General features: G+C 33.4%; 1 protein-coding gene across 10 annotated transcripts in view; it reads right to left on the reverse strand.

Annotated features, from left to right (window-relative positions):
* The window catches only part of Dgkb (diacylglycerol kinase beta), a 648,179-nt gene that overhangs the window by 487,318 nt on the left and 134,079 nt on the right, over window positions 1-26,782 (reverse strand). For 6 of the 10 annotated variants that reach the window (XM_074065058.1, XM_074065065.1, XM_074065063.1 and 3 more), the window contains 2 exons: window positions 15,594-15,670; window positions 11,689-11,709 (listed from right to left, as the gene is read on the reverse strand). In XM_074065058.1, the coding sequence (XP_073921159.1) occupies window positions 11,689-11,709; window positions 15,594-15,670 (98 nt within the window). The remainder of the gene's footprint in view (window positions 1-11,688; window positions 11,710-15,593; window positions 15,671-26,782) is intronic. The other 4 variants (XM_074065064.1, XM_074065061.1, XM_074065062.1 and 1 more) reach the window with 2 other exon arrangements.

The raw sequence follows: 26,782 nt of genomic DNA on the forward strand, positions 1-26,782 counted from the left end.
TATGACCTTGAAATTTTTAATATTTGAAAATTAGTTTCTTTCTCTATCAATTGGGATTGTTATTCTCAATCTGACAGAGCTATGATGATTAAATCAAGTGACTAGTGGGGAAAATGTAGGATCATATATTCACATCACAGGCACACAGAAAGAAAGGGATGTATCATCTCCTTTCCTTGTCAGTAATGGTTATCTCTGCTACTAGCTGTATAAAGTTGTCAACATTAATGTTTCAAGTTGATAGTAAGCTTGATTGATGTAACATTCCAAAACCCCATATGCAGGCTTTCAAAAAAACTTATTTAAAGGTCTTGCAAACCCTTCATCATTATACAACTATGTTAATTAGCTGTTCATTTGTTGACAATTGTAGATGAGTCTCATGCCCATCTAAAGAAATGGCAATGGAAGCATTTCTAACCTCGAGCTTCAAAGCAGCCACCAGAGAACTTGCTTTCTCCCAGCACAGGAGAAAGACAGGTTAGGATCTGACTTCTGCCGGTAAATTAAGCACAAGTGTGTGGTTGCTTTGAGGACAAATGCAAATGAATGGTATAACATTTGACTGGGTCAAATGCCTGCAATTGAAAAAGCAACAATATATGAGTGATATCTGGGAAAAAGATGATCATGTGGAAGAGAAGGCCTGTGGAATTGTCTTGCATCCTAACCAAAATGTAAGGACCAGAAGGCCTAAAGACAAGAAGCTGGAAAAAAGCCATATTGGTCAAGAGCAAGAGAGGTCAAGGGAAGATGGGTTTCTTAGGGAGCTCTTGAAAGACCATTTATTTTTCTTATCCAGATAAATGTACTGAGATGAAACTAAAAATAGGACAAAAATGAAACTTGGCAGGCTGATGTTTTAATTTTCCTCAACTCCGAGCAAGTGAAAATAAAATTAATTTTACAAACTCTTACTATTGAAATGGAAAAAGAAGCTGTTTTTCTTATGTAATAGAATTGGGGGAAAGTGGTAGAGGATGATCACCACCTATTATTTATTACTTACTATTATTGTATCATTATTATATTATTTTGGATAAACAAAAATGGAATAGATCATTCAAGGATACCATTAGTAAAAGTACATTTTTAAAGATTGTGTCATTTGCTAAGTATATGTACTGTGTTTGCTTTTTTTTATTTAATGTAATCTCAAGCAACAAAAAAAGAAACTAAAAACTTCATTTTATTAATAGTTCCTAGATTCTGCCTACACCTCAATCTGACATTTTCAGTTTAGTTTTGTTTTGCTTATTCATTCTCACAATTAAGACATTTATACTGGTAGCTGCAAAAAGACTTCATTTTCATCCAAATTTAATAAAACATCAGCACCTCAGAATGTTGTGAAATCTGCAAGTAAAATGACTTACATAACTAAAATCTATGAATAATATAAAAATATGACAAATAGTCTTAGGTAGGAGAAGAACTTTCAAAAACCAATTTACCACAATGAACACCATCAACATTTCTAAATGTAAAGATGAAACCAACAGCCAGCCCAATATATTGAACTAAAGTTTGGAGAAGTTGACCTACTCTTACTAACAGGATTCCTTAGAGATTGCTCATTAAAGAAAAATAATTCACACTCAGTTGCATGAGAGACCAGCATTGGTGTATAATCTGCAACATGTATGAAGCTCCATGTGGTACCAGGATTTGATTTTATTGCAACCTTACAAGAAGTCTGGGTGATGAAAATATTTTTAGGCATACTGGTTAGAAGCAAGACTTATTGGCACCAATTCATTCTGTGCTGGAAGTATGTGGTAGTTATCATTTTGTTCAGCAATGTAACTGATGATAAGGCCACTATGGGAAGGTGACCAGGAAGTAGTGAAGAGGTCTGGCACAGATGAATCAATTCGGGTTGTAACACACATGTGCATGGAAGCGATGCTAGGAATCTCTGTGTATAGCTATCTTTATCTTAAACTAGCAAAAACGCTATGTCTGTCTTATTATTGCTTATGTCTTCTCTTCAAAAAAATTGAAGAGGCAGAATGGGTTCTGACTGGAAGCGACAGGGGTTGAGGAGGAAAGGGAGGAGGCAGGGGGTAAGGGGAAGAGATGGCCCAAACAATGCATGCACATATGAATAAATGAATAAATAATAAGTGACTTTTAGAAAGTACTGGAGCCATAATTAAATTGAGATTAATCTCATTCTTCAGGCCAAGGTCTTTGCACCATCTTATACATGCCTTTCTTCCCACTCTACAATCATACAGTCTATTTAAACACACCAGGAGAAGGTATAGGTTCTCACTGCCACACTGGGAGTGAATCATATTGATGGAATAAATAAATAAAGGAGGGGAAAGTTGTATTTAAAACAAAATAAATAAGGAGCATAATCTTTGAGGTCAGACCACCTAGGGCCACTCTTAGATCCAGCACTAGCTTTGTGATTGTGGACAATCTATTTAATCTTTATGTGCCTTCATTGAAAAAAATGACAATGACAATGCTACCTTTTGGCTTCTTAGGAGGATTAGATTATTTATTTATTTATTTATTTATTTATTTATTTATTTTGGAGGGGTACTAGGGCTTGAACTCAAGACCTTCACCTGGAGCCACTCCACCAGCCCTTTTTTGTGATGGGTTTTTCAAGATAGGGTCTCGCAAACTATTTGCCTGGGCTGGCTTCGAACCACGATCCTCCTGATCTCTGTCTCTTGAGTAGCTAGGATTATAGGCATGAGCCACTGGCACCTAGATTATTTATTATTTTTAAAGTAGCAGACTGACATATAAGTAGTTGAACAAACAAACAATATTTTATGTAAAGAATCATCAGTTTAATGTTCATAATTCCAAAAATTATTAAAGAATAAGCCTTCAAACCACATATTTTTATACATTGTTTTACAAGCTCTTAAAGCTTCTTAAACATGGTTCAGTGGGTTCAGTGTTGTCATTCTTGTTTAGAAAGCTGGTGCTAAAATCTGAACTTGTAGAAGCAGTAAAGGACAAGAAATTCCCAGAAGTTTTACTGTACCTTTGGAGTACAATTAAAATTTAAAATAGCTGCTTCAAGCTGAGAGTTTAGTTTGCTAACACAGCAAAACACAAACACACAAAAGCAAGGACTTTATAATGCAACAATATTGTTTAGATTTCAGTACTTGCAGTTGCCCCTGAGTGACACTGGGCAAGGAATTTATTTGCTCTTCTACAAAAAAGACCTGCCAAATCCCAAATGTGTGCTCTTTACAGAACCTTATACACCCATGAAGATCCACAATGAAATCAGCAACTGTGACCTAATGCTGTAAACCAGAAAAATGGCCAAGTGAAATGTAAAAATGAACCTAAAGAACAATTCAGTGTGTCTTGTTCCTTTATTCAGCTCTTAGGAAGACATTCTGCACTTTATTCGTGTTCCAGTTCTCTTGCTCATCAAGCAAACAACTCAGCTTAGTTTTATTTGCTAACATCTCAAAGTCTTAATTTCCTCTACATAAAGTGATATATGAGACCAGCATTTCGGGTTTGTAGTCTGAATATAATAAACATTGATGGAAAGCACTTCACATACATTTGGACATATGATACATCAAACAAAAAAATAATAAAAGTATGTAATTAGAAGGAAGCACTGTTGTTAGAAAAGATGGATATTTTTGTCTTAATTTGACTTTATATTGGTCTAGAAAACTGTAAAGTTCACTGAAGCTTCACAAATCAAAACTTCAGGGCTTGATTGTCCTAGCTATTTTGCTGTAATTGTTGTAAGTGTTCAGTATTCAGCAACATTGCAAATATGTATTTCAAAAAGTGAGAATTTAAAAGCAGATATATTATTTGAAAAAAAAGGCACTACAGACATAATAATGGAATATGTATTTCTTCAATTCCTCAATGACTTTTAAAAGATGTCATATTATTTATTGTTAAAGTGTTACTGACAATGTAAATTTGTTTCTCCAACTTCTTCACTGAGTTCTAGGAGAAATCTCTCCCTTCCATTTTCTGGCACTATATACAGCATTGTACACAGAAGCGTATACCCAAATTAACTGTGTACCCCAAATTAACTGTCTCAGTATTTCTAAGTCAATAGGGAATTGATCTTCAATTTCTTTCTCGAGCAGCCTATTCCCTTTCTTTTCTTCTTTGTAAAAGATTTTCACCTATCTCTTGAAATTTTATCATGTCCAAATCATTAGATATTTGTGATAAATGGACAGTGTTGTCACAGCTTTCTTAACTCATGAGTTAGTGAGAATTTTCAAGCTTGGATAACAGAGTTTCTGCTGTTGTTAGAATTGGTTTCAAAAGATTGTGACCTGTAAATAGAATGAGATCAATTACATGTGTATTAATGGAAACAAAGAGAAAAACTAGGTTAGACTTGATTGATTGTTCAAAAATTGAATTAGCTGAAAACCCAAATCCTTATATACACAATGCTTAAAATTCTGAAAATTGCCTTTTACTTCTTTTTCTTTAAGAAACAGCCACAGATTATTTGGGGAGATAACATAGACAATCTATAAAAACTACAGACTCAGGGAGCTGTCAGATGTTGCTGCCAAACTGGCATAAATTCAAACCCCATTTCTATATGCTTTTCATTATTACATTTAGCCATCTGTGTTCTTTGATTTTAAGTTCCTTTTAATACTAAAGAAATAACACTACTATTCATTCGAGTGGATTTAAAGTGAGTGAAAATAAATGTCATCATTGTGTTTTAATTCCTTTGGGCAGTTTTAGGATGAGGATTATCGAACACTCAGCAAAGGTTCACTGAGCACCCACTTTGTACCAGACTATGTTCTACATTTTGGGGGAAAGATGTTGTTGGAACACATAAATATCCTTCCATCGGGGAGCCTTATCTTCTAATGAAAGGAATGAGGAAACATAACAAGAATAACAAAAAGCTACATGTATCATCTTAGAAGGTATTAAGTGCTATCAAATATGAAACAAAGAAGGAAAAAGATTTATGTAATTGTGAGTGGTGCTTACATTGTTTAAATCTCATGGTCACAGAGCTGTCCTTTGAGTAAATATTTAAAGGAATGAGGGAGTTTTACACATATTTGGAGAAAGAACATTCCAGAAAGGTAAAACAGCTAGTACAAAGGCCCTGAGGTACAAGGAAGGTCTTGCTTTGGGATCCATTAGGAGAAGCAGAAGACTAGAGTAAAAACGAGGAAAGAGTGAAGCAGAAGATAAGGCCAAAGACCCGTTCTTTGTATGCAGCCTGGGGCAGATCATGTAGATAGTGGATCATCAACTTGGAGTGAGAGGAACAATGATTGGAGGGATGTCAAAGGGAAATCACGTGATCATGCTCATTTTAACTCAATTGTTGACCATAAATACACTACTTTACATAGAAGAAAAGAGAGTCCATGTTGTGATTTGACATTTTTCTGACATTTTTGTGGTTTTAAAAACCATTTAATCAATTAACAAAACATATCATTGAACTATGATAGATTATGTAAATTTCAATACCAAAAACAAAGTAATGACTTTAAATCATTTATTAACAAGTGCCGATGGAGTGCCTAGGTGTGTGAGATACTGTATTAGCTACTGACCAAGACAACCATGAGGCCATGAGAGCGTGAGAGCATGACATGAGGTCATTTAAATTAGTAAGAATTTCCCTTCCACCATTTCTATTTCAATTTGGCTTTCTATTTACATATTAACTAATTATGCTCAAATGAAAATTGACATGGAGACTACTGAAACAATGTGTATTTATGTGTGCATAAATGCATATACATGATATATTATGATATATGTAGATTTATACTAGATAACACAGATAATTTTCTGAGATGGAAAGCATACTTTTTGGCAATACTGATATTAAAACTCAGGGTCTCAAACTTGTTAGGCAACCACCCTACCACTAGTAGAGTAGTTAGAACCCTAGTACTTTTTGCATTAATTATTTTTCAGGGAAGAGCTCATCCTTTTTGCCAGGCCAACCTTGGAACACAATTCCCTTACCTACACCTCCTGTGTAACTAGGATTACAGGTATGTGTCACCATGCCAGCATACATTTTTAATACTAAAACACCTCCAGAAAAAATTGTGTTTTTAAATATTTCATTTCTTATGCTTTTCTTATATTGTGATTGATTGCTCATTTCTTCAAATTTCCAAGAGGCCCCTAAAACTGCCATGTTGCAACTTCTATAAAGAGAAAGAATGAAAAATGAAAACACCTTGAATTTTTCTTTTTAATGCGTCTTCGTAAATGAAATATGTTTTACTACCCCAGAAGCGAATAATCCACAAGAGTATGGACTCCCTAAAATTAGTTTTACCTAAGACTAGCAGTTATATAGTTGGGGGCATTACTTGCAGATTTAAATATCACAAAATGACAAGCTGTTTCTTGATTAAATATATTAAGGGCCAAAGCAGAGAGAGGTTAGAAAAGATTTTAGTAAAAGATCATACATGGCAAGAAAGACGATGATGTTCCAAGTTATTTTAACAATTACACAATTTAAATAGTCAATCAGAAAAATTTTAGGCAGAATATTTTAAACATGGTTTTCACTATGTCTTCTAATCAAAAGTCTTTACTCAAGTAACTTGTGCACTTTAGATGAAATCTTTTTTAATCTGATGTGCCTCTATCCTCTCAATAGTATCACTAATAAGAGTTCAAACATATACATGAATAAGCATTTATTTTCTTCTTGAAATTGAACTCCAATAAAGATACCACAAACACATACATATAAGTATACTCAATTTCAATGAAAAATATCACTTTTTTATTATTGCTTACTTGTGTGATCACATTTAAAGAACATTTCCAGAAGGGGCATTCATGGTGGCCTGTGTGCAGGCATATTTGCACATGCAGCTTTTCCTCCCTGCTAGACTATAAGGTCCAACATGACTTTACAACACACTGTACTTAACATCATGTCATTTACTTCATAGGTCATCATTATATTTATGAAGTATGAATGCTGGGATGTCTAAAAGAGTAAAATTTTACTTAGTGACCTCTTTGTAGTCAATGTAACAAGAAAGAAAATTGGTCCAGATGAGATGATAAAAATTTGTAAAGTAGAATAAATACAAATAGTTTCTCAGCAGGAATATAGCCCTTCACTTCTTAAATTTCAAATGTTATTATTTTGAAGTATAACAAACTGTAGCAATATATTTAATATTTTAGCAGATTAATACAAAGCTAACAAAATGAACAAGGGCAAAGTGATCAAGGGTTTCAAATCCTTACTATTCCATAAATTCTGTTACTTTAAAGTCACCAATGCCCAAATCTATGAGAGTTAGCACAGTGAAAAACATCAAGTTGAGAAGAAGAATAAAACCAGGAAATATTGTTAACATCTCAGCGTGAGGCACTAAGATTTTACCACTGGACCAGGGAATTTACTGTTTTCAGAGCTTGAGTTGAAGGTCTAAAGTTGAAACTCTAAGTTGAAGCATTTTGTCAGCAGTTTATAAAATAGATTGAATAGTTTGACACTCTTTATTAGCAAAGATCATCTTGACTATTTCTGCTTCTCCCACAGAGCAGATTCAATATCTAGTGTAAGTTTATCCTGCAACAATAAGATGTGTTCAATTCAACAGGTCTTTTCTTTCTTTCCATAAGATTATGTTTCACTGGTAGTGTTTTTCTTCCAATTTCTTTCTTCAAGCCTCTATTCTTTCCTTTTATTTTTAATAGAAAATGATTTTCTCCATTATCCCTAAATAGGAAGATGATATTAACAATTTATTTAAAATGCTAGTTGCATACAAGAAAAGCATGATATAAATGTTGCCATGTTTTAGGAACTAATCTAAGAATGGTATGTGTATGCTATGATTTAATCCTTACAAAAACCCAATGAGTAGCTACTGCTGTTACTCCTATTTACAGACAAAACAAGGCTCAGAAATGTTCTCAGCCAATATAAAAAGCTCCTAATTAGCACCGAAAGCCTAAATATTTCCAACTTCAGTGATTGTTATATTATAGGTAATCAATACATAATTTTAAAGACTTGTTTTCCAATATTCACACAGGGTAGAAGATTCTTTGCCCCTGGTCTAAGTTAGATTCATTGAGTAGTATATCAATATGCCTACAATTTCAGAGAAAGGGATATACATAATAAAATGTAAAAAATAAAACGTAATGATATGTCTCTATTCAGTTGCCCAGTTTTGAATAAAATTTGTAAAATTTTGCACCCTTTGACATTCACAGTGTAACTTACTACTTTGCATTGCATATCTGAAATGCAATCTGTCATCATTACAATTCCCACCATCTTCACTTGACTGCATTACTTCAATAATTGCCATTTAGTGTTATACTCGAGTTGGATGTGCACATTGCCATTGGAGATATTTTCTAAGAGAAAGATTTAACTTTTTTATTATAAAAATATTATGATTTCCTTTACTTATTAAAAAACCCTTAACGTTAATGAATATTCAAACCTTTCCACCAAAATAGCTAGATTAATTTTCCTGTTTATTCTTCTGCTCATGAAAAGCTATTCTTGGTGATGAAAACAAACAAATAAAAACAAGGGACAAAACCCTAAAGGTAAAGACTAAGTGTGACAAAGTAGCCTTAATTTTATTTGTTGTTGGCAAAGAGCAGAAAGATCACTTGAAGGAAACAACATCAGTTTGTTTTCTATAACTAGGTTTTTAACTCCTATTTAATTAATGTTGTTAAAGAAATGAAAGTAAAAGAACTTACATACAATGTTTCAAATGCACTTAATGTTGGCTCTTATAACTAAAGATAGTTTCTAAGCTATTTGCCAAGCTCATTTAAGTTTCTTTTCAAAATCTCATTTGTAAAGTAAATAACTAGATAAATTTGCATAATTATATTTTATGTACTAATTATATTTTATGTACTAAAAATATTTACCTATATTGTTTCTATTTGATTATGACAGTAGATTATAGTGGAAATGGCAGAATTTTGACAACTACTACTTAGTCACTTAAAGCTGTCAAATCATGAATCAATCACCAATGTAGAAAAGGTGTTCCAGATGGTACTTTTTTCAAATTCTGACTGTTTTCATAGATTGATATATCTATTTTCATGAATCTTGAGGTGTGATCTGTTACAATTGTTAGAAACCTAGGAAAATCTTTGCGTATTCATTCATCTTATGGAGTTATGATATTGTTAATTAATCTCATAAGTACATAAACACTTTCTCAGATTTTTGCACCTTGTTTCATTCTATGCTAGAGCCATTTTCTGAAGGTTAAGAAATAAAAAATGAGGCCACATACCTAAGGGAAAGGTACTCTATATTCTAAGAATAATTTATATATGGTCAATATCAGATTAATAGCACAAAATTGTAGTAAGCACTTTATTTGGTCTGGTAATGTGCTCTCAAAACTCGTCCATGGCTATAGTTTTGGTGCATGGATGCTCATAGGAAAAGAAAAGGAAATGCTGGCTAACATGTTACTTCTGTTTCTTGCTAATGAGGTTTCTTGGCACTGACAGTTGTGGTGAATGGAGCAAATACAGCAGTACGGTAACTCTACTACTAGGATAGCACTAGGAATTTTGGCTTAATTGGGCAAGAGAAGCAAATGTGTCATTCCCCCACTCCTACCACATGGTAGAAGGAAATTATTTCAGAACTCAAAAGACAACAGAGATGTATTTCCTGCTTTAAAATTGGAAAGTGAGACTCTGAGCAAGTTAAAGGTATGGGACTATTTGGTGTTATATCTCAGATATCCTCAATTTCATCTTTGGTACATGATCCACAACTTGTTATAAAATCATGTTGTTTGCTAAAGTGTGACCATAGTCACTGTTACTGGACACCAATGAAATACCTCATATGAGGTAGACAACAGGACTAATCATTTTGCATGCACATTAGAATTTATACCTTTTAACAATCCAATATAGCTGATATACTCTGCATTTTGTAGGTGAACAAACTGAGGTTAGGAAATGCATCCATAGTCTGCTATGGAAGTACACGTGGGATTTGATTTCACTTTAGGCAGATTCCTAACACCACATACTATTGTGTATTATACTTTGCTCATGCTTTCCTCAGTGGAAAAGGTTGAATTTGGTTCATGAGCACTATAAATTATAAATTCTGAATTCTCAGGTTCTTTATTAAGGAGTCAAACACTCCTATTTGAATATAAAAGTTGTATTTGTTGGCAGAAACTCCAGTACAGAGTATCAATTGCAAAGACAAGAGGGGGCCCAGGAGCTAAGATATCATATCTGAGCCTGAGGTCAAAGATCAGCACTGAGAGGAGACATGTGCAGAGAAAACCTGACACTCAGTGAAGAGTGTTAGACAAAAAATGCATAGAACAACGATCTATGCAAAATTGCAATTCTCCCTACCCTCGGCAAGCCTCAGCTTTGCCTATGCTTTCCATTCTGCAGATATGTTTGTCTGATGAAGAATATCACACAGAACAAAGACAAGGCAAGTAGATAAATCCTGCTGACCCAAAGAGAAACTAGCACTAATTTCAACCCTGTTTCTTTCAGTCTGAGTAGGGATGCAGGTAGTACTGAAAGTGTGTGTTTGTGGACAAGGGGTGCTTGGAAAATGCTGTTGACCAAGGGTGCTCAAAAGCTTCTGCTTGAAGGCAAGGGCCTGGATATGTAGATACATAAAACAACTATTTACCATGAGGAGTTACTCTTAAGTATAAAGTCTACATAGTCTGTATTTGGAGAAAGAATAAATTTCCACAAAGGTAAGGGACAAGACAGGGGAGGGCCATCCTCTGAAAGAAAGGCAACTGAGTATTATCATAGTCACTGAGATGGCATTCAGTAGTGCCTTGTTCTGGGGGACTATACCATCTAAGGACCTGTGTCTCAATCTGACATCATTCTGATACTATACATATCGGGCATTAAATCACAGAGCTTGTAATTGAAACCATCAGGATATTGAGAACAACAAGTAGCTTGAACACACCCAGTATTTCCCAAGAGAAACCGCATTGTGGTTTTAGACAACTCATGCATTCTACTAAGAAATATTATAAACTGGTGATGACAATTAACACAACTATTCTACTGTGATAGAAATATCTATTTAGGGCACTCAATAATATCTGGTAATTAGATGCCCTCAACTGAACTTACTTAAAACTTAGTACAACAGGGAAGGCACTGGTAGAAGGTGATTGAAGTGACAGATTGGTTACTTTATTCCTAGTAGGGCAAAATCAACAGCCATTCACATACTACTCTCTCTGAGAATCTAACGTAGAATTGTAGACAAAACAAAATAAAAAAGGCTGTACTGTTGTATTTTGAAGGCAATTTTTTAAATCTCCCATTGTAAATTAATAAATTAAGATTTTCATTAATAAATTTACTGGAGTCTGATACGTCTGAGTGAAAGTAGAAAATTAAATTCTCAAGTCTAGAAATCTAAAGCCTAAACTGTGAACCGTTTTTGATTCTATTAAGGTACCAGTTCCTTCATTTGAAACATCAATTTAGAAAAATTTCTGTCATACCTGACCTCAATTATAACTTTATGAAGTATAGGTACTCTAACATACTATGAGAACCTTATTATTACAGAAATATAGCTTAATGAAATGGATGATAAATTCATAACTTATATCAGAATAAAGGAGGAAAAGATAGATTTTAGTAGAAAAGAAATTGTCTTACTTGGTTAAGAATGTCTTGTTTCTGTGCATGCAAGGAAAGAAAGAATACATGTATTAATGGAAAATAATTTATACTCATTATCTCATACCTCTGATAATTTTAGTAAAGGTTCAAATTTACAGATTAATTTTAAAACATAATCTAGTTCTGTAAGTCTCAAAATGTATTTCCTAAATTGTATCATCAGCCTAAACTTGGAAACTGATAGAAATGCAAAATCTTAGTGTTTCTTCCCCAGAAACACTAAATCAGGATCCAGACAAGGAAGAAGTAGGGAGCAACCCATGTTTTTATAAGACCCCCAAGTAATTCTTATGCAGGCTAAAATTTGAGAACCATCGACTACATTAATGTGTGAGTATAATGAGCCGAGCTGTTCCTACTGACATGCGATAAATATAACAAACAACACATATAATATGATTAAACCTTCTAGCGAGGTCAGCAAAAATATAACAGTGTATATAAATGTATATTAGACTATGAATATTTATTCCTCATTCTTAATGATGCCTTCTATTTGAACAATACACCAAGTTTGTTTCCATGCCTTTAAAGAATATACTGTATATTATAGATATATAGTATATGGATAGATACATATATATGCACACACATACATTTGTACATTTGCCACTTTCTTCCTACTTTTAGATATCAATGGAACAATTTGGAATTGAATTGAAAATTCAAGAAAAAAAATTTGCATGCAATTCCAAACTCCTTCTCATATACCAAATCCCACTTCTTATGAGATCTTTACTTGTCCTGACTATGTGTTACTGAAAAGCCTCACTATGATCTCACTGGATCTTTGCTACAAACTAAGTGTATTCATACTCTTAACACCATATTATTCATACAAGATTAGGGGAAGACTAATAGGAACCTTTTAGTTCCTGAGGCTTAACACAGTAATAATTATGTAGGATAGAATTGTCTACCTCTCTATGGCAAGCACTGTCATTTACACTTTCCCTTCCCCCTATTCTTCCCACTTACCAGGAATTTCCTGCTCATTCTATGGCCTAGACAAGGAAATGAAGAGTAAAGGACATCAGCCTTACGTTGGGACTCTAGCCATCTAAGTTTTGATTGTGATCATCCTTATGAACCCAAGGGTTAATCTGGGAAACAAATGTGTTTATTTTCAGACATGGTAATTTTATTCATTTGGAAATCTCAGGCCTTTTTAAGATTTTTATTCTTAGAGAAACTTTAAAACCATTGTTTAAATTTCTATTCATTTCTGCAACTAACAGTTATGATAGTGTCTTAAAAGGTACAAATTTAAAATACATGATTCTTCCATATTTTGTACTTAATATTTTTTCATTATTAAAATAGACCTAAGCAGTTCACATCTTCTTTGAGTTAACTTTTCACATACAACTTTTAAATTCAGTAACTCAAGTGAATTATAAATGAAATAAACATCTATCATTTAAGTAGCTTTACCTTGTAAAGGGAAATGAAAATTAAGGTGTATTTACTTTATTCTCCATTTGCAAATAAATTTTATGTGGATGATATAAATTATTTTTATTTTGAAAACAAGATATTAGTTATCCATTCTGTAATCATGGTAGATTAATCACTTTCTAATTTTTCTTTTACAACTGTTCATCAATAATTAGTCACCAATACCAACCAATTTAGGACTAACCTTGATTAGTCAATACAGAGACAGGGAGAAAGAGAGAGAAACAAAGAGATTAAAAAGTAGTATTCCTTTTCTTTGTTTTGTTTTGGCATTACTTAGCTCTGAACTCATTGTATCATATTTGCTAGACAAGTACACTACTACTTGAGCTATACCCCAGAGAAATATTGAGTATTCCCAAATACTTTCTGTTGGCTTTTATATAACACATAGATGTTTAAAAAAACAGTGATATAAGGTTTAAAATGTTTTCCTGATGGAAAAATTCCTGTCAATATTAAGATCAGAGAGTGGTTTCCCTCTTAAATTAGAATTTCTCTTGGGTTAAAATCTAGTTTTCTGCTTTTCAACTGTCCATTATCTTAATAGTGCATTCAAGAGATCTGTGCATTGTTGGAGAGGTATTACATTATTGAAAAGGCTGACATCATGAGTGTCTAATAATGAATCCAGTAATTACTACAATAAATCCAGTGTGCAATGACTGATGAACCTCATGAATGGATACTATTAGTAAGACTAAACGAAGAAGAAATCACTGAGGCCAAAAGACTGCAATGCAAACAAGGCCTTGTTCCAAATAAATATGTAGCCAACAGCATCTTTAGGGAGAAAAAATTTTTGATCTCCATGTATGGATTACATTAAAATGCACGGTTTCATGCATTATTTTGACAATACTAATGACATTTTTTTTAATTTATAGCAAATCAGTACAGTTGTCATCCACACTCTTCTCACTGTGCTTGCTTGGACTTTGAGATTTTCATTTCTACAAGTTCATCTTTCAACATTATTTCTCTTATTCTTCTGCATTCAGGAAAATAAAAAGAGAATACAGACCACTTACATGGTTTATTTCCTAATATAGGAAAATGGGAATAGTCACTAAACCTATCAATTGTTTAAAAAGAAAACAAGTTGTAGGTTAGCTTTAGTAAGTCTAGTAAAAAATAAAATTAAAAAAAATTACATGCAGCTGGGCATAGTGGTGCACATCTGTAATCCCAGCGCTTGGGAGGCACAGGCAGAATTGGAAGTTCCAGGCCAACCTAGGCTATATAGTAATACCTTGCCTCAAAAAACCAAAATAGCTAACTAGATATATAGTGAATAGATACATAGATTAGATAGATAGATAGACAGACAGATAGATAGATAGATAGATAGATAGATAGAAAGAAAATATAACATAAAAACAGCTATGAGAACTACTGACAGGAAATTAAAAAACAATATGAATGTTTTGAGGTTGACTTTAGAGACTGGACAAGAATAACTAAAAGTTCTACATACATCCGGAGAAGAATAATATTGGAAGTTATCTAAGAACTACACTCTTGTAAATATGCAAAACCAAACAAAACAATTAGGAAATCATGTTTTATTCTTTAATCTATCTAAATAAGATATATTTTCTCATAAACCTATTATGATTATCTCATAGTAAATCTATCTATTTAGATAAAATTACTTTCTACAAAAAGTTTGTGTTTATTTCTATATAATCAATATTAGTGGTAAAGCTATGAATAAACTAACAGTAATGATGATCAAGCACTCAACATGTAACATCTCCCAACTGGTATTAAATAATTAGAAAAGAAAAGGAATGCTTATATAAGTATCATGTTCAAAAGTAATTAACAGGCTAAGCAAAGTTTTTATAAAGAAAGAATGTCAGGAACTCAAAAACTGATTGGTAAAAGGATAAACTCAAAATAAGGGGAGAAATTACTCTTCTTTGGTTAGTTCCTTAAGATAACAATACCAGTTGTATTTATTACAAAATTTTTCTTTGTTTGAGAAAATAATTCCCTGAAAGGAACAGCCCTATGGTTCACCTCAAAGTCCATTTATGGTTAAAATCTATACGTCACAGAATAAGAATCAGGCATATTCTACTCTCCTAGATATAATGTTTCCTGACTTCTAGGAAAAGAAATCTAGCACTATATTTTAATGATCTATATTTTTTCAAACACACGCTACATTTAACATATCTTCTAGAATAGTATTTTGTTATGAACTTTTTTTTCTTTATGCATGGTATATGATAAATGGTTTATGGTATGTGAGATACATACATGTATGTGTATATATACACATGCATATATATGTACAGAAATATATTATGTGTGTATATATATACACACATATATACATATTTTCAAGAACTCTTCATGAAGAAATATCCCCGAGCATATATATTTAATTGATATAAAGAAAAAAGAAGTTTTACCCCTTCAGGATTATACTTTGCAAGCACACCATTACCATGGAATTCTTCAAGAACATCCTTCAATTTCTTTGTAGAATCTATGGGAAACAGAAAGCACACAAATTGTTTATATGTGCCAAATGTATTTATGTAGCCCAATCCAGAAACATGTACAATAATTTAACAATAGACATGTAAAATGTCCTTTAACATTTTGAAAAATTATTTAACCAAGAAATGACAGATAATTTAATCAGATAATGACATAGAAAGAAAAGGAACAGAAAAAAACTTATACCTTCCCAAGTGTACTTCTCATGAATGGAACACTGCTTATCTAACATATGAATTAATGAAAAAATATGTAAATATTGCTTTCTTTATAATTTTTATTTTTCATGTATCACTTCATTAAATAATAACATAAATTCTGGGACCTGAGTGGTGACAAAAAATATCATATTAATATTGAAATGTCATTAATATAAATATAACTAGGATTAAAATTATAAATTGATATAAGAATATGCATGTAGTCAATTAAAATGATGCTCTCATAGAAATTCAACTTATGATCAAGCAGTCTCAGACCTACAATGCATTTAAGTAAGACAGAAACAGTAATTGACAAAGGTAAGTCATCTAAATATTTCATTGTTTAAATAATAGTGAGAAAAAGCAATCATCAAAGTAAAATGTTGTATGTAGATTTTTCAGTTTTTCTTTATGGAAAATAACAAATGTAATTGTTTCCAAGCATCTGAGCACAATTTTTCTGGAATTTTTTCAAGACTCAGTATATTTGAGCTACCATGGAATAGTTCCCAGTTCCAAAAAAAACTAATTTTCTAATAAACTTTTGACACATACTATTGGACAACTCACTCTTAGGTGCCCATATTGCTCATGTCTTTCTATTGTGAATTATATTTTCATTTAGAATGCATAATTCCTTTGCTTTATATTGTAAATTCTTTGGGTTTGTATATCTGGGTATGAGACAGAACTTTTTTATCTTTGATTTTTAAAATTTTTTTAAATCATTTATTCACATGTGCATACATTGTTTGGGCTGGGGATACATTGAGGAATTTACATAAGTCCTTACAATACATCAAATTTATCATACTTTAATTCACCCCCTCATCATTCTCCTTTATTCCTCCCTACCCCCATTCCTGGCATAGTTTCAACAGGTCTCATTTTTCCATTTACACGCACATATACACATTGTTTGTAATGTACTCACCCTCCTACACCCTTTACTCATGTTCTCGCCTCTCCCATCAGTACCAATCCCCCCAGTACCTGTTCTACCCTCCTCTTCTCTGATTTTGTTAAAAAAAAAAAAAAAGGACAATTATGTTCAGCTAAGATAGCTACACAGGGAGTGTTCTTGTGACTTTCCATATACACATGTATTAAAACTCAAATTTCTTCTTTCTTCTATTTTTCATTTTTCTACCTTAGTCCCCTTCTGATTTAAAATTTCTGTATTCATTCTTGTATAGAAAGAAGTAACATAAAACTCACTGCCTTAACCTTTTAAAGTATATAATTCAGTAGCTTTCAATATAGTCTCAATGTTATGCATCCATCACCAATGTCTGATTCCAGAATATTTTCATTACCCTGAAAAGAAACAACATACTCATTAAACAGTCACTCCCAATTTTATCACCACCTCTCCCAGTCCCTAGTTACCACTAGTCTATTTTCTGTGTCTACAAATTTGCCTGTGCTGGACATTTCCTGTAAATACAATCACATAGCATATTGCTTTTATGTCTGACTACTTTCAATTGTTTTCATGTTCCATCCATGTTGTAGCATGTACCAATGTTTCATTCCTTTTTACAAACTATTAATATTCCATGGTATTATTTTATTACTTTTTCTCATCAAATATACATTTGGATAATTTCTAGGTTGGAGCTAATATGAATAATGAAGCTATGAATGTTCAAGTATAAAAGCTTTTCTGTAACTACATGTTTCAATTCTCTTGGCCATATGTGTTGAAATAGAATTGCTCATTCCCACTCCATGTTTAACATTGTGAAGAACTGCTGAATGCAATTTCACAATGGCTGTTCCATTTTCCACTCTCATCAATATTCAGTAAAGGTTACAATTTCTCCTTTATCTGTGGTAGTCAGTGATTAGATTTTGCATCTGATTGGTCATTTGCTAAAGACTGATGATGTTGAGCATCTTTTCATGTACTTCCTTATATATTCTTTGGAGAAAGGTCTACTCAAGTCTTTTGTTCTTAAATTTCTCTAGTGTACATGTGTATTTGCTTGAAAATTGTATAGCTTCCAATGCAGTTTTTGGTTAAATACTTTACTAGCACTTTTTGTCTATAATCAGAATTAATTTATTTATTTCTATGTCCCTTGCTACATTGTAGGTTGCTGTAGGAGAGGAAATGTATATATTCATTTTTATTAGTTTTCTTACAACCTTGAAATACTAAAATTGTAATATAGATTAGGAATGAGCTGGAGGTGTAGCTCAGTGATAGCAAGCTTACCTAGCTTGAGCAAGGCTCTGGTTTTGATCCCAGTACCATCATTAAAAAAAAAAAGTGGAATTAAATTAGTCAAAATTGTTCCTGCTAGGCACATGGCTCAAGTGTTGGAGCAACTGTCTGCTTAACAAGTGTGAGTCCCTGAGTTCAAGACTTAGTGGGGAAAAAAAGTTCTAAATTACAACAAATGGCAACTGCTTTGACTTGGGTGATGTCAGAAATTTACATTCCAGGAGAAAGGAGACTGTACATTAAAAACATAGGTGAAGCTGACCCTTTATCCCTAAATCCTTCTCATATGATAAGGTAGTAATCTAAATTAATAGAACCCCTTTTACTTCTTGCTTATAAAAGTAGATGCAGACCTTTCTGTGCGTGCTCACAGAGACATACTTACATGGACACATAGGTTCTGGAATTTCATATCTCAGTAGACTAAATTAATTTTAACCATATTTTAGCCCCATGATAAAAAAAAAGCAGAAGAAAATTTTATTATATATATATATATATATATATGAACAAATAACATTCACAAACAATTTATAAATGCCTCAAAGAATAAAACATTTTAAAATTATTCACATCTTATTTTACTGGTTTACTGGTCATAGATTATATTATTACTAGTAGGGAGATGATGAGTAAATTAAGAGCCAAAGGTCTTAATACTTAACTGGGACTTAACTATGATCTTGGTTTGAGGCAATTCAAGAAACTAATTCATATTCAAATGACTCACCATGGATTCAACTTGTTCCTTCTCTAAATCTCAAATTGCATTCCAACATCTTGACTGGAAGTTATTCTCTATCTGATCCTTACCTCACAATCCAATTGGATCATTATTTTGTTCTCCTGTCCTTGCCTCAATAAACTTTCTTAGGCCCTGTTTCTCCAAGACTGAAGACTTGACTTGTTCAACAAGTCTTCTGAAGATTGGGATTTTGGTATGTTATACCACAGGGTCCAGAAAACTGTAACCTTGCAACAGAATTCTCTATGTGAACTGTCTATCAATCTGTTTGGGTTCTCAATTTCACTAGACTGTGAAATTTTTGCTATTTTCTCTACCTTCAAGGGATAACACAACATATATCTTAGCTTGTTATTTAGCTGTTTTTCTGGATTTCTTCCTATGATCTATCATCATAAATATAAATATCTTTTTGTTTACTTCAACTCTGGCTTATGTTTTGTACAAAACAATATTGGGGAGATAGAGGAGAAAGAGTTCAGGACAGGATCTGACCTGCCCTTTAGGGCAAGACACTCACTAAGGAATTGACTCCTGGATGACAAGACTGTAAGACACTGTCAGTCATAGTGAAGCTAAAATCAGAGCTCCAAGAGAAGGAGCAAACTGACAGATTCTGGGCTCAGCAATGCTGAGAAATGTAGGCAGGCAGGCAGCCAGACAGACAGCTGTGAGCTGGGAGATCAATTCACAATTAATACTTATCCATAATGAGATAAAGGTCTTGTGACTAGAAAGATTGGCAAATGAAGTGCTAGGCAGCCAGGTTCAAGCAGCTGTTTAATCCTTGGGATAAAAGACCAGGATTGATGCTTTGCATGAAAGATTGAGTCTTCTAGAAAGCAAAGAGGGGTCATGACATGGGTGCAATTCTAAGACTCAGAGATAATTCCAGAGACACTTGAGAACAGTGGATACCAATTGCTACCTTCAGACTGCCACATTCATCTTCCCAGGAAGTAATTTAATATTAATAACAACAAAGAAGGAATGTGCTTATTTGAGCTTGTCTTTTCCATAACCATCAGAATCACTTAAGAAGTGATGAAAGTGGAAGTCATTCTATTAAGCAAACACCATTGCTTTGTGAGGACAGAGGAAATGTGTGTGGGAGCTGATGGAGCAGTTTTTCTCTTCTGGCTTGTCTTCCCAGCACCTGTACCCTAAAGTGCCCAAAATGAGAAGTCTCTCATTTTGATTGAGTCAAGTAATAAGCAATAGCATGAGAGTCAAACTAGTTATATTTTAAGAATGAACATTCAAGTATTATTTACTTTTACAATATTATAAACTTTACATAAGTTTCAAGAAGATGAAATTCCCTTTATATTACTCCAATATGAAAATAAGTTAATAAACGCATTTGACGGTGTTTAGAAAAATCCCAATGGTACTTCAACAGTGCTACATGAAAAATGGAACATTTTTATTTTATCTCTCATCTCTTTCAGCATATGTTACATGTTGAATGGGCTTCTTTTGTGATTTCACTGCCTCTTTCCTTCCTTATTCCAAAGAATACTTATCAGATTATTCTCAAAGCCTGCATGGAATAATAGAGAAATGTAAAGCCAAACAGATTTGGGTTTGAACCTTGGCAGTAGGATTCTTGGCTGAATATCCTGTGCATATTTCTAGCTTGTCTGTGCCTCAGTTATCTATTATTTAAAATTCAACTGATGATATGGACCTTGTAATTCTATGTCTAGCAAAGAGTCTATTGGCTGATAAATTTCTATTCCCTCCTTTCATCTTAAACATAACTTTAGACATATCATTGTCTCTCTTTTTTCCTTCAGATTTAAGTATAAACACCTTCCTCTTGGCATTATAGACAAGCACAAAAGTGACCAAGATATTTATATCAATAATTTTCAGTGCCCTCAATAGTTAATATTCAATATCCAGCCATCTAATTCCCAAGATAAAATTTGGAGTTCTTCCTTTGTTTACAATGTTCTTTTGCCCCGGATTTCTTTCAGTGTCAAATGAAGTTCAAGCATAATATATGCTATAGTTTATCTGCCATCCTTTCCACAAAACCTCTCAGTATCTCAGTAAGTAAGAACTTATTCTTTCTCGAGTGCCTTAGAATAATACTCTTAAAATCTACATCTGGCTGATGCATCTGTTAACAATATTAGTTACACTTTGCTTGAGGATTATCAACATTACCACATGAAGCTACAACTTTTTAGTATGCAATATTTTTGTTATCTCATTTAAATCTCAGAATCATTTCACTAGCATGTTTCCCACTTAACACATGAAGAAAATATTATCCAGAATTGCATAGCTAATTATCAAATTGCTAAAAGAACTTAAAGAAGGGATTGCTCTTATACATGACCCAAATTTAGTTAAATTATCAAATAAAGAATGTATCTTCTATATAGGCAAAAAGTAATAAAAACACAACAAAGAGAATCATATGGATTTTTCTTAAAGTTTTTTATTGTGTTTTACTTTCTGCTTAGGAATATGTATATTTGATAATGGAAGTAGAATATACAAACATAAATATGGTTGTCACTGTTTTGAAAACTTCAAAGTATATGCAAATTTTGCATAATGTATGTGTTTCATGCATTAATACAAGAATGAATTCTGAAGAACAAATATGAAATTATTTATGCTGTATTATTAAGGGAAATCACATAGAAATGACAGAGGATTATGTAAAGAAAGTTAAAAAAATATATTCTGCAAATAATACATCTTCATTATAGCTCATGAGAAAACCTGGTCTTGTTTGTTCCAAAATAAATGTATATTAAAAGCCAAAGCTAGCGGAGCTGATGGCTCAAGCCCGTAATCCCAACTCCTTGGAAGGATGAGATAGCAAGGACCATGATTTTGAGGCCAGCCCAGACAAAAAGTTTGCAAGACCCAATCTCAACCAAAAACTAGGCTCAGGGGCTTGTGCCAGTCATCCCAAGCTATGCAAAAGGCTGTGGTTTAGCAAACCCTGGAAAAAAAGTTTACAAGACCCCATCTCAGTGGAGAAAAGATGTTTGTGGTGGTGTGTATCTTCCATCCTAGCAATTGTAAGACATGTAAAATAGGAGGATTGGGTCCAGGCTGGCCTGGGCAAAAAGTGAGACTCTATCCCCAAATTAACCAGATCCAAAAGGCCTGGAAGCATGGCTCAAGTGGTAGAGCAACTGTCTATCAAGAGCAAAGCTCTGAGTTTGAACCCCAGTACCAGACACACACACACACACACACACACACACACACACACACACACACACACAAGCCAAGGCTCATATTATTATCACCTGTGTAGTAATCATAGACGAGAGAAGACCATGCTATATTCCACCATTAAAGCTGATGCTTCCTAACACAAAAAATGTATTTGATGTTTTTATAAACAACATGTTTTTAAGGGATTGACTGTAAATTCATAATCTAATCCTTTATTTAGTAAAGTAGATAGTGCCATGTTCTCAGCTCAGTGAGGCTATAGGAAAATGACAATAATAACAATTACATCTTCCTCTGTTTTTGCCTGCATCAGTATCTGGTGCATAGTGAATGTTCATTAACTTGTCCTTATCATCATCTGCACTGCCAAACTTACGCTGGCCTCTAAGACTTTGTTTCCATAACTTTAATTTCATGTTATCCTCAATTTTCCCCACTGTTTTAAAACATTTAATGACGATGTTTTAAACTTCCTGGTTTGAACCAACAAGAATGTAATCTAAACTGTTTTGAAGTTACATTTAACATGCCAATTTAAACTTTCTTTATAGAAAATTCACTTCTGTGGGCAGTGGAATAAAGTACTAAATTAAAACACTTACCAAAATGTAATTATGAGCTATAATTTTGAATATGTATGCTATTAAAAATTTTAAACCCACACTAGTTCAGAAGATGACAATTTTATCTTATTTTTTGTTACAGTTTTTATGTGGGTTGCAAAACACTTACTGATAAACAGACAATCTGGCAACAATACAGTATTCTCTAGTCACAGTGCTAATAACATCCTGTTTTAGAACAATAGAAAATTACTAAAGTTTCCAATTAGTTTCTGAGCATAAAATCTTTCATCTCTCTGAACATTAGAAGCAAACAATATTCAGCAATATGGAGAAACCAGTACTTATCCTGCTATCGCAGACCCTGTAAGGATTATAATTTGTTCACATACATATTTTAAAGAACATAAACTTCCAGAATATTGTCCCAAATCTTAAATTCTGAATGGAAGTCACAGAAATGTGCAATATTTACCTTGTAGCTTTACATGTATTTAATCATCTTTACTATAGCTCAGGAGGGTGTGAAGTTTTCAATGTGAGAAAGAGACTGTAAAATGCACAAATAATTAATGGTTGAAAGACTTCCTTTGAGACCTTAGATAATCAATAGGATAGTTCTCTCAAAAATTGACCTTTTTTTCCCCCAGTCTAATAATGAGGACATTAGAAGAAACTATACTTCAGGATTCATGCAGGCACTCTATGAATCTGTGGAAATGAACTGTTTCCAGATAAGATCTGCAGTCCTACGCTCAATAAATGTTCCCCTCTCAGTATTGTCATCTCTAATTTTAGCTTCTCTCAACCACTACACCAAGTTTTAACAAAAAGTTCATACTGAAGAATTTGGACATTTCTAATCTCACTAATAGGTAAACTGATTTAGAAAGGGAAGAATTCCATCTCAGAAAGGAGCTTGGTTTTCTGGCATGTCAAGCTCCACGATGGTATCAGAATTTCTAGCACTATTAGTCCTAACATTATATTTTAATATGTATTTGGAATTGTACTTAACACTCTGAAAAGTGATCAATCTTAATGATCACTGGTAATGATATACTATCTGTGTGAGCACAATTCCTTAGTTCTTCCAAATATTCCTGTCAAATTCAGAGGGGACACCTATGGTGGTGTTCTCATGAGCATCTCTCAGAAGCTACACTGTAATATTGAAATGTTTACTTTAAAAACTTCCATTAAACTTTGTAATAATTGGTTACTTGCTCCAATACTACCTAAAATGTGTAGGCTGTTTGCGGTGAGAAGATTTCTGACACTATGCATCTTAGCTATGTCTCATCCACTCATCTGATAGGACCAAAGATAGCACTATACTGTTTAAACATGTTAAGATTTTAAAAAGAAGGAAATTGATTAGGGTATTGATTTTGTAAAGGAATGTAGTTACAAAGCAAGTCTGAATTGGTTTGAGAGATTTATGTTTCCTGCAACATTGCATAATTTAAAAACCAAGTGTGTGCAGCTTAAGCAAGGGAGGTTGCCACACTCTCCTGGTGAACAAAAGGGTTCCTTTTTTCATGCACTTCTACAGGGAGAATTCTCAGTCATGTGGACATTGTTCCTTTCTTTTTTTTTTCTTTTATTCATATGTGCATACAATGTTTGGGTCATTTCTCCCCCCTTTGTTCTTTTCTTAAATAAACATAATCTCATAAATTTATTTATTAATTTTAAAATTTGTTGAGAATATAAAAGCTGCCAAAGATAAGCTAAAGCTATTTATTAATTAACTGGGTCCAATGAAAAGAATTACTACAGATCTGGTTTTTTAAAACAGGTATTTATTCTCTTGGAGTTCTGGAACCCAGAAATCAAAAATCAAGGTGTCACAGGGTTGGTTCTCTCCGAAAGCTGTGAGGGAAAATCTGTTCTATACCTCTACCTTAACTTCTGACAGCTGCTGGAATCCCTTATTGACTCTTGGCTTGTGGATCTATCAGGCCATCTCTGCCTCTATGTTCTCATGGCCTTCTCTGCTTCTGTTTTATGAGAAGACTAGTCACTGGATTCAGAGCCAGCCCACCCTAAATCCAGAATGATCTCTTGAGACTCTTGACTTAAATGCATTTGCAAAGCCTCTTACCCAAATAAAGACACACAGTATCCAGAGGTTGTGACCTGAGAATATGAATATATATATGTATATGCATTTTTACAGAGGGAGAGAGAGAGAGCACAAGAAGGTACTCAAATTGATCAACTTAGTTACAAAACAGATCCTATACATCACAATTAAGCATGAGAAAAAACTAGAGTTTGTCACTAAACACCACAAAATTTTATGAACAGTGCTACACAGAACAGATACCTTTATCTAGTGTGTACTGAGTTGTTACATTGAACAGTAAAAATGTAGACAGAGTTTTTCTGGATTAGCATTACAGAAGAGTTTACTAAATTTAATCATTACTTACAATAAGAAGACAAAGCATAGAGCAGACCTTTAAAAGTAAGATTTAAGTCATGCAGATAAAAGTAATTTGGCAACTGGATATAATTGTGATATGAGTACATGCACCAATATCACCACAGTTATATTGACTGAAGCAAAGTGAATGAAAATGATGTGGAATGCCAGTGTCAACTCTCCTGTTGCTTTCTCTGGCATCAGTTGATAGCACACAGCCATCCATTTCCAGAGACAAATGAACCAAGAGGAGAAAACCACCTACTGGTCCCTTGTATTTGGGCATGGACAAACCATAAGTGTTTACTTCCTCCTTTCTCACTCCACAGCCAGCTCCGTCCCATCTCTCTTCACTTTCAGCAAGCAGCAGTATTGATTATATGTTCTACTTTCCTGTTTTCATCCCTAAAACTCAATTGGGTCCAGAGTGCTTTTTATTCATTGTGTCTTTAACATATATAGTCTCCATTTCTGCTTAAGAAAATGCAATTTGTCCATGACACTAATACTGCACACATGTGCACCAGTAAGCACACAAAATGCTAAATAATTGAAACAGATTAAGGGAAGTTGGTGTTTTAGTGTCTTTTATGCAAGTCTGTTGAATTCTATATACGTGTTTAAATATTTATTCTTATATGAGAAATTTTGCTTGGGTGCTTTTATAGGCTGGGAATGCATTTTTCTCTATTAAAAGTAATGGCAAACAGGCCCTTCCTATTAAAAAAAAATCAATAATCAACACAAGTTCAATAATACATTCGGTGTAGATAATGATCAATATGTGATTACATCCACTAAGTGAAAATAGAAAATATATAATCAATAAATTCAAAGTAAATGAAGAATCGCAAAGAAGGTACTGAAGAGACTATAAGAGTTAAGTAAAGTCAAGAAAAATATTGGAAGTTAAGCAAGCAGCTTAGATGGTCTAATGAAACCTGAACACATGCATTCCTCAATGTCAGGTGTTTTAAATAAGGGGCCCTATCTTAACATTTATAATGTAAAAGTTAATCAATAATGAAGGGCAGAAAAAGATATGACTAAACTACCTCCATCCCAGGGAAAGTTCTGGAAGAAAGCACAGGAGTTTTGCAGTGAACAGAAGATGAGATCACCAAGAGACATAAATGGGCTATAAACAAAGATGATTACACTGGCTTACATCCGAGGTAAATTCTTTTGTAGTGCAACCTGTCATACATCATGATAAAGGCATCCTAATATTAGACATTTACAGTTTATGACCCCACAGGTTTTTTATAGTCTCGTTACAAAGGGAAAAATTTCCCTAGGCAATAAGCTCCTTGTCCTAAGGTTGTGACTTTTGTAAATGAGCTTGAGATCCTACAATTTGTGACAGCCAGCTGCCGTGTTTATTTTTGGACTTCACTTACATTAGGATTATTTGACTTCACCTTCAGAATTGAGGGGTATATAGGGGCCAGTTACAAGTCTGTATGAACAACTGGGCTGAAAAGATTTACAAGGCCTAAAGAAATCTCATGATGGCTCTATAATAGGAAGACACCAGAACAGATGAAGAAAGTATTTTCTCCAGAGAAATGATGATGATCCGGAGAAAAAAACACTTAAATGAAGCAAATTCCAAGAACTTTAACTCCAACTGTTACCTTGTAAGGGCTCTGCCAAAGGCATATTGTCCAAGAACATAAAAAAATTTTAGAGAAGATTCTACATTGATTGCGTATT

The sequence above is a fragment of the Castor canadensis genome, chromosome 2 (genome assembly GCF_047511655.1).
Source record: "Castor canadensis chromosome 2, mCasCan1.hap1v2, whole genome shotgun sequence".
Taxonomy (NCBI): Eukaryota; Metazoa; Chordata; class Mammalia; order Rodentia; family Castoridae; genus Castor; species Castor canadensis.